Raw genomic sequence first — 9,561 nt, 5'->3', positions numbered from 1 at the left:
TGATCCTGTTTAAATGAGAGGCTCATTTTACAGCTGAACCATTTCCAGTGTCATCAGCCACCACATAAAGATGACAAACGGGAGAATTATTTGATAGGAAAAGGAATGAAAAGACAAAAGGTCAAATAATTCAGGGTGTCTGCTGGGAGCTGATCCTCCTCAGGAGAGAACAAACCCAGCAGCTCCTGGCTCTGCACTGCTGGGCCCTGAGATTACAGCACTCAGGAAGAATGTTAAATATCCAGACTTCTGCTGTGTGGCCCACCCAGGCACACCTGTATCAAAGGGAATCCTAGAAAAACAACAGGGAAGACTTCCACCAAGAGAATTCACCTAGCAGGAAAAACTATCCCAGATTTTCCCTTTGTCAGGAGGGAGAACGTTAAGAAAAACAGCAAGAAATTGGTAGCAGGGATGAAAAACTTGGAGCAACCTTTTTTGCAGGAGATGGATGGGTTTTCCATGTGTCAGAGTACAGGCAGTCACTCCACATTCCAGGGCAGCACGCTGGGAGAGCAGAGGAACCCTGTCCTTGTTTCAATCCATGGCCCTGTTCCCATTGCCTGAAACCCTGGATCAAAAGCCAAACCCATCACAGAGCAATGGAATGAGGCTGTAAAACCTGAGCTCTGTGCTCGAATGGAAAAAGCACCTGGAAACAGAACCCCCCTCCCTGGGGAAGCAAGTCCCGACCAGACTGAGGCTCAAAAGCATTAATCCTCTGGAAACTGTAAGGAACAAGGAGTATCCAAGTCTGGTTTCACGTGGGGCTTTTTGGAGGGGACAAGAAAACCAGAGGTGACAAAGTTTCACAGCCGTGGAAATCACAGAGTTCATCCCAGAAAATGAACGGCCAGCAAAGACTGTGGAGGGAAATGAAGTTTGAGACATTTCAAAGTAAACCATTTAGCTGAAGGGCAAGAGCCAATTCCCATGTCTTGCATTCCTAACTCCTCCCTGGCCTTTCCTACCGAGGAGGAAGCAATCCAGTCTGTGGGTCACTTACAGCCCAGACACCGTGGCTCTCCCTGGACAAAATCATTCACAGAGCAGGTGTTTTATTGAGAGGACTCCCAACTCCAGCACGGTACCTGCTGGAGGCTCCACAGGGAATGAAGCCAGAGAGCCAAACGGGATCAGGAGGAGCTGCTGGAACCCTGCTGGCACTGGGAGCCAGTGCTCGTGCATCACATCTGAAACAATCAGATAAATAGATCAGATCAAAACGTATGTGGAAAAATACTCTGGCTGCCAGGCTTTTGAATTCAATAACCAATTCTGCTGAAAGCCTTCCAAGGGAATTTAATAACGCCGTAAAAATGAAGTGTGGGTTACAAAAAGATGCATTTGTTTTCTGGATGGTTTTGTCTTATCTCCGTGTAGGCCAGGCGACAGCAGCCTCAGCGATAGGGATTAGTTTTCATCTCCACCACTAATGCAACTTTCTGTTATCAGAACTTCATTTTACAGGAAATTCCTTCTGATATAAAATATCACATGCTCTGGCGGTGAAAATTAAGATGGTAATCACGGCTTCTGAATTTGAATGTAACAGGGGAAATGGGCAATAACCCAGGCTGATCAAATTGCTTGGTGGCTCAAAATAGGGAAAAAACACCAGAAAAGCAACAACAGACAACAGAATTCCCACTGATGTCCCACATGCCTGGGACAGAGAGGCAGGAAAGCAGCTCAAAGACACAAATCTTCCCAGATCCTCCCATCAGACATTTAAAGCCAAACCTCTGGTTCAACGTGACTCCCCATTTATTGACCTGCTCACAGTCTGGAAACCGAGGAGTTCCCCTCTGGGTGGACAGAAATCCCACCCACCCACCTGGCAGGAGGAATACGGGGCCAAATCCCACACAGGGCTCCCCAGTTCTGCTTGAGCAGGAGCCTCCAGCCAAGGCTCGAGGAAGGGAAGGGCAGAAGCATTTCAAGACACCAGCAGGACAAACATTTCTGTTACCTGCCTTGCCGTAGGACAGAAAAATCCCGGTTGTGGATCAAGGCCAGGCCTTGGAACAAAGCTGATCCTTGGAATAAATCTTTACTCCTGCTAAACACAGGCATGCTTAACTTGATGGCTGTGATTAATCCCCTGGCCCCCGGGGATTTCAGTGGATGTCTGGGAGCACAGGCAGAGGAATTTGCAGATGTGGGATGCCACAAACAAGCTCCTGCTTCCCTTGTGCAGAAGAGAAAACAACCACGGAGTTTTAATGTAACACCAAGCACCTATTTCTAAAGGAAACTAGAACCATGCTGTTTATTTTAGAGGTTTAAATTTTGCCAGGCAAAGTGTTCTGAGTTACTCCAAGAGCAGGACATTTTTATTTAAGGAATTCCCTTAATCCATTATAAAAATCCTCTGAGCTAGAACAGCTTCCTGGTATCCAAATCTCTTGGATAACACAGCTCACTCCCAAGATGTTTATTTACCAATAACCATTCCTCTAGGCCAGGCTTACCAGCCAGTATCTTTATCCCCTGGATAATGCTAAGTCCCCATCTGACAACCTTATTTCTCTTGGGGAATTACAAAGGCAGGAATTTAGAAACAACATTTTTTGTCTTCACAACTTGCTCGAAGCAACTCTGATTTTCCCCAGTCGCTGAATGAACAGATTATCGAGAGAATGTCACAAGACTGAACCAAAATGTTCCATCCTCAAGGGCCACACAGCTTTGCAGTGATCAGAGGGAATGCTGATCCCAGATCCAGAAATTCAAGAGAGCTGGGAATTGCTGTCCATACACTGGCTGGATTACTCTAGAAATCAACATCATCTATTGTGCAAAACTCTTTAAAAAATCAACCAGTATTGTTGCCTAGTTATTTCAAGCACAGTGTAACAGGTATTTTACAGAATCAACCCAAAGAGGCATTTTATTTTACAAGACTTTTATTCTGTTTCACAGATTTGACTATTACAGCAGTGAAATTATTACAAGTGACTCGTAACACTTAGCTCCAAATAAAAGTAGAAAAACACAAAAACGATGAAGGAAAGTTAAATGAGATGTGTGGTAAATGTGTTTTAAGAGCACAGAAAAAGTATATAAAAATACATTAGGATCAAGGATTTTGCAGAGAGGTTTTGGTTCAGTTACAATTTTGACACCACAGAGTCACAGAATCACGGAATGGCAGAGGCTGGACGGGACCTCCAGGGTCCACCTGCCCCAACCCCCAGCTCAAGCAGGGCCACCTGGATCCCAGGGCTGTGTCCAGGCAGCTTTTGAGTATCTCCAAGGATGGAGACTCCACAGCCTCCCTGGGCAAGCTGTAGCAGAGCTTGGTCACCCCCAGGGTAAAAAAGTGTTTCCTCACGTTCCCCGTGTTCAGTTTGTGCCCGTTGCCTCTGGAACTGTCACTGGGTTCCACTGGCATGAGCCTGGCTCATCTTTGCACTCACCCTCCAGGTCTTTTTATACATTAATAAGATCCCCCTGAACCTTTTCTTTCCAGACTGAACAGTCCCAGCTCTCTCAGCCTTTCCTCAGAGAGATGTTCCAGTCCCTTAATTATCTCCTTGGCCCTTTGTTGGACTCTCTCCAGCCTGTCCATGTCTCTCCTGTACTGGGGTGCCCAGAACTGGACACAGCACTCCTGGTGTAGCCTCACCTGTGCTGAGGGGAGGAGAAGGAACACCTTTCCTTGCTCCAGCCTTCCCCCCCAGTCTGTGGAACCTGGGAGTCCTGGTCTTGCCAGCCAAGACAGAGGCAAAGGCAACATTTGGTATCTCCACCTTTTCCATGTCCTGTGTAACAGGTTTCCTGTCCTGTTCAGCAGTGGGCCCTCATTTTCCCAATCTTCCTTTTGTATCCTATTTTCTTATAGATGCCCTTCTTCTTGTCATTGACATTTCCGGCTGAATTCAATTCCATTTGGGCTTTAGCTTCCCTAATGTCAGCCCTGGATGCTCAGACAATGTTTCTGCAGTGGTCCCAGGTTACCTGTCCCTGCTTCCACCCTCAGCTTCCTTCATGTGGAACTGGGAGTTCTCTGCTCATCCACAGAGCCCTTCTGGCATTTTTGCCTGACTTCCTGCTCACTGGAATGGAACTCTCTTAAGCTTGGAGGACATGACTCTTGAATATTTACTGGCTTTCTCAGGCCCCTTTTCCCTCCAGGTCTGATCCCATAGGACTCTTCCAAGCAGATCTTTGAAGAGGTCCAAGTCTGCTCTCCTGAAGCCCAGGGCTGAGCTTGCTTTTCCCCCTTCCTTCCTGCCCTCAGGATGCTGAACTCACCAGCTCATGGTCACTTCAGCCAGAGCTGCCTTTGATCTGCACATCCCCAGCGAGCCCCTGGCTGGTGTGAGGTCAGCAGAGCCCCTCTGTTGGCTCCTCTGTCACTTGGGGGAGGAATTTATCATCAATCCACTCAAGGAACCTCCTGGATTGCTCATTCCCTGCTGTGTGTCCCTCCAGCAGATACCAGGAGGGTTGAAGTCCCCCCTGAAGACCAGGGTCTGCAAATTCAAACCTGATGCTGCTCCTACCTGTCTGTGGAGGGTCCGATCCTCTTGTTCTCCCTGGTCAGGTGCCTACAGCAGACACCCACTGTAAGGTCATCTTTCCCTGTCCTCTCCTTAATCCCAACCCCTGAGCTCTCAGTTGGCTCCTCATCCATCCCCACACACTCCACATCAAGGGCAACTCCCCTTCCTCACTCTCCTGCCCTTCCTAAAGTGCCCCCAAAGCCCACCACCAGAAAGCACAGTACGTTGAAAACTGTTCATTAGAAAGCTGATAAATCCAAGAGCATATAAAAGGCAAAAATGAAACAGAAAAAGGAAAGAAGGATGTGTGTGTGTGTGTTTGTGTGTGTGTGTCTATTTTATGGCAAACTTCCAGTCCTTTGGCCACTATAAAGCAAAATCAGTGGATTTCATATAAATTCTCTGTATAAAGGAATGTCTATGAACTGTGTACAATATGGCCCAGAATAAACATCTCATTATCAGGCTAATAGAGCTCCTCACAGAGGAAAAGAAGGTGCTTACATCATGGTTCCATCTTCCCAGTAGAATACTGTCCGGAATTGGACTAGTGCCCCAAAATACCGTTTTAGGAACAACAGGAATTCCTTTAATGGAAAGGAAAAGCAGTGACCCACGGAAGCAGGTGCTGGGCAAGGGCCTCACTGCTGCACAGCTGCTTTAAAGTTCGTGTGGTTGACTGGCAGGGGATGAGCCTCGGTGTTGAACACCCAGTCGTCCAGGGACAGCACGTCATCTTCACAGAACAGAAGATAGAGGTACCTGGAGCCACAGGGCAAGGAGATGGACACAAAGGGGGGTTAGAGGAAGCCCAGGTGGGACCCCAAGCATGCACAAGCAGCAGGACTGTGATGGGGCTGCCGTTGCCCACAGCTGTCACAATCTGTGGTGGCACATTTCCCGACCCCCTGGCTCACTCTCCTGCTGGAAACCACCACCCCTGGGGCAAAAGGGGGTGGGCATCCACACTCAGCCCCCCCACAAACATTCACACAACCAGCAAAGCAGATCTGCACCAAGGGGCAGCAGGTTCAGGCCACATTCGTGCCTCCTCTGAGCGCAGGACATGAACCTGGCAGAGGACAGGGCTGCCTCTTAAACCATCAGAGGCAAATTCAAGGGAGATCAGCAGCCAGGGCCACCCACTTAGAGCAGCTCTAAGGCACAGGAAGAGTTCTTTAAATCCAGCACATGAGCAGGAACCTCGAGAGTGCCAAGGACAGCAGTGGTTCTACAGCAGGAAACTGCCAAAGCTTCAGAGCACCCAAAGCCTGCCCAGTTTTTCCCCCAGAGCCACAGAATGGTTTGGTTGGAAGGGACCTTAAAGATCACATCCTTCCAACCCCTAACCATGGGCAGGGACACCTTCCACTAGAAGAGAAGACCTCCTCTTTATTACCAGAGACTTATTGCAGACCAGAGTGTTGGTGCTGCAGGAATTACACTACTCTGAAAGGCCTCAGTGATACCAGACTTACTTCAGAGTCTCTGCGAGGAAAAAACTCTGTTGCATGTTGTCGTGGGTTGGGGTTGTGGTGTAAACATCTCTGATGCCAGAAAAACCAGCTTCTACTCTACAGTGTTTTTCCAGGGCCTGAGAAAGAAAAAGAAACCTCAGTGACACACAGCAGTGTGGAGGAACTCGTTAATCATCATCAGCTGCATTACCAGCCAGCTGTACAAATCAAATTCCAGGTTTATCACAGCCTCTGTCCCTCACTGAAGAGGGTGGTGATTACTCCAGACTCTGGGAATCAAGATAGCTCTAATGAAATAGTAAGAGAAACATCAGCCACCTAAGTTAGGTGATTGATTGACCTTGACACTACACAAACAGCAAACTCAGATCTCCAGAGGCAGCTCAAGCTGTTTATGGGGCCTCTTTTCCAGGGCAAGCACACAAATGACAGTTCTGCCACTGGAGCAGCCCCTGCCAGGACATGGGGCAGCAGCCAAGGGGCTTTGCATGAGCTGGGAATGGGTGAGGGGCTTTCTGGCTGTGAGGTCTTTGCAGGAAGAAGACACAACAAAGGACAAAGGCAGCTTTGCTGGTTTTGCTGGCTAAGAACAAACCAGTGGTGCTGAGCACTCCAGAGACTTCAAACACAAGGCCGACTTCTTTTTGCAGAGAGTTTTTACATTAATGGGAGGTTTTGCTGTCTGCAGCACTCCTGTCCACAAACCTCCACTGCCCTGACTGACTGTAGCCCAAAAGGAGGAGGAAACATCCACAACAATCAATGGAGATGCCACACCAAACTGAGTTATTTTGGGTATTCCCGCCCCATTGCTAATGTAAAATCACAGGGCTGAAAGGGACCTTAAAGATCCTTAATTCCACCCCCCTGCCACGGGCAGGGACACCTTTTACTAGACCAGGTTACTCAGAGCCCCATCCAACCTGGCCTTGAACACCTCCACTAATGTATCTCAACACCTAACACGACTTAAATAATTTCTGCTTTGTTTTTTACTGACTGAAGGAAAGATGTTTGTAGGAATCCAGCAAGAAAGTTATAGCTGTGACTTCTTCAGGCTTACCTTGACCACCTCCCAGCCCCACTGCCTGTACTTGGGGTCGTGGGTGAGCCTCCACAGGTACATGTAGCTCTCCACCACCTCCGGCCGCAGGATGTAGTAGCGCTCGCTCAGCCTGGTTGCCATGGCTTCACTCCCGGCATCAAAGCGAAAGGCTTCGGGGCCCAGTTTGGTATCTGCCCAAAATCACACACATGCAGGAGGACAAAACAAGTAAAGAGACCATCCAGGTGCTCTTATGTTGCTCAGGGCTGCCAACATTGAACTAAGGCTTGGATGAGCCTTTTCTTCAGGTTCGCTCGCAGCCTCTTTGGAAAGGAGACAAGGGGATGATGGGGAAGCTTAACCAACTTAAATGGGCAACTTCTAAATAAAGCATTAAGAGTACCTTGGTCTTTTTGAGTGTCCCTGACATAAGAGGGACACTCAAATCTCTTGCAGGCATTAACCAGCACTCAGATCCCTATTTGCAACACCTGTTTGAAAACAGGGAAACTGCAGACGTTGCTTATGAGGTTGCTCAGAGAAGCTGTGGCTGCCTCATCCCTGGAAGTGTCCAAGGCCAGCCTGGATGGGGCTTGGAGCAACCTGGGCTAGTGGAAGGTGTCCCTGCCCGTGGCAGGGAGGGGAACAAGGTGACATGCACAGACAATTCCTGCAGAACACTGAGCCTGCTGAAATGCCAGCACTGAAACAGTGTGGGCAGCTTGCTGCTGTCCTTTCTGAGCTGATGGATGTTGCTGAAGGTGAAAATTGGCTCCAGGCACTCACAACCAGAGGGCTGTTAGTTCATGTGGCTTGTTTTAGCTCTGTAAGTGCTGGTGGGGGGGGAGGAGTTATTTGCAAACATCATTTCATGTTAGCTGGAAGTTTACTGGGCAAACGTGCTGGACACCAACTGCCAACATGGGCTTGGGGATGTGAGGAAGGTGTGAAACAATCTTTGCAAACAGTTAGTGGAGGCAGACTTGTGCCTGACAGAGTCCTGGAAAGCTGTTTCATTGCCTGCAGCCTCCCAGGAGCTGCAGAGATGCCTACAGAGAAAGGAGTGGTGTCCAAAACAGCTCCTGCAGGCAGAGAACTGACCCAGTCCTTCATTCATCACCAGTCCCTGCTCTCCCAGAGCACTGATAAGCACTGGGTGATGAAACAAATTTTACTGAACTTGTGAAATGAAAAGACTCACTCAGCCTCTGCTCAGACAGCTGGGAAAGGCTGAGCAACTTCATTTTTTTGGTTCCTACCAGCAGCTGCAGGTCTCCAACACTCCCCTCTTGGGCTTCTCAGCTGCTCTGCTCCATACAGTGGGATGCTTTGCAATTAATCTCTGTTAATCTTCCCTTCTTGTCCACACAGGGATGTGAAAGGACAGACTCAAACTACAGTCCTGTTGGGAGAAGGCTGGTTCTGTGACTGGGAGGCAGGACTAGGATTCAGCCCTGGGTTCAATTCCCAGCTCTGCCACAGGAGCTGACATCTGCCTGTCCCTCTGCTCCAGCTGCCTGCTGTGTGAAACATATTGCTGCCTCCTCTAGATACCCCAGAAAAGCCAAGTGAAAATCATCACACACAGGGATGCAGACGCTGCTGAAGCACAAAATACCCCACTGCAAACCTCTGCCACACAACCCTGAGTCTCCTGAGGCTGTGGGTGATCCCTCACTCACATTCCAGGCAGCCCACGGATTTACCTGAGCGTGCATAAGACTCGTGACATGTGTTTGTTATTTCTGCAGCCAGATCCATGTGTCTCTGCCTCCTCTCTTCTCCAGCATCTTCAGCTCCAAGTGCAATCATGCCCCCAGAGAAACAAGCCAAGTGGCCCATTTTGTGGTCCAAGATGCCTCCCCTCCATTCAGCGATGTAGGTCAATCCTCCAGCAGACTTTTTGACCAAATGCTTTTCTATTGCCTAAAGGGATGAAAATCAGGGCTTCAAGATACTCAGTGGACAGTAAGTAAAACTTACTCACTAAGTATTTCAAGATACAGGAGTGAACACCAAGGAAACCCGAAGATCCAAGACATTCTGAAGATCTGAAACCTTCCTGTGAACAATGTCCCCCCCAAAAAACACAGAGCAGCAACCTGCTCCTTACCTCTAGTGCATCGTCGTACATCTTTTTAGCTTCCAAGTCTTTCTTGTCTGACATCAGCCAAGATTTGATGAGATATTCATAAAAGCTGTCCCCAAGCCCCCCAATGGAGACGTGGTCTGTAGTGGGAAAGCCAGAAAAGAACCTCAGGTTCATGACATACAATGAGCAGTTGCTTTACAAAGGGGAAACAACCACGTCCTATTTAATGCCCTTGTTCTCTCCTTCCTCTTCCCAGTTTTCCTGGGGAGAGCTTGCAGCATTTCTTTTTCAAAGGGGAAGAAAGGTGGAAAGTGCAATCAGAAGAAAAATGCCCTGTCATTTTCCAGAGCATTAATATCCCTCACCAAAACCATTCAGAGGTCTTATTTTACAAGTTATTTATGCTGCAACCTGAAGATGCTTCCTGTTTATGAA

At 48.4% G+C, this 9,561-nt stretch overlaps 1 protein-coding gene across 1 annotated transcript in view; it reads right to left on the bottom strand.

Annotated features, from left to right (window-relative positions):
• Positions 1-2,891: 2,891 nt before the first annotated feature.
• The window catches only part of MAN1C1 (mannosidase alpha class 1C member 1), a 62,878-nt gene continuing 56,208 nt past the window's right edge, over positions 2,892-9,561 (bottom strand). Inside the window, exons 8-12 of the mRNA XM_027705944.1 lie at positions 9,148-9,263; positions 8,741-8,960; positions 7,053-7,225; positions 5,990-6,105; positions 2,892-5,273 (exon numbers count right to left, since the gene is read on the bottom strand). Of these exons, the coding sequence (XP_027561745.1) occupies positions 5,153-5,273; positions 5,990-6,105; positions 7,053-7,225; positions 8,741-8,960; positions 9,148-9,263 (746 nt within the window). The 3' untranslated portion in view covers positions 2,892-5,152. The remainder of the gene's footprint in view (positions 5,274-5,989; positions 6,106-7,052; positions 7,226-8,740; positions 8,961-9,147; positions 9,264-9,561) is intronic.

This window comes from Neopelma chrysocephalum, unplaced genomic scaffold, assembly GCF_003984885.1.
Source record: "Neopelma chrysocephalum unplaced genomic scaffold, ASM398488v2 Primary Assembly neopelma1_361, whole genome shotgun sequence".
Taxonomy (NCBI): Eukaryota; Metazoa; Chordata; class Aves; order Passeriformes; family Pipridae; genus Neopelma; species Neopelma chrysocephalum.
The sequence above is the reverse complement of the archived record's forward strand: the minus strand, read 5'-3'. Positions and strand labels throughout refer to the sequence as shown.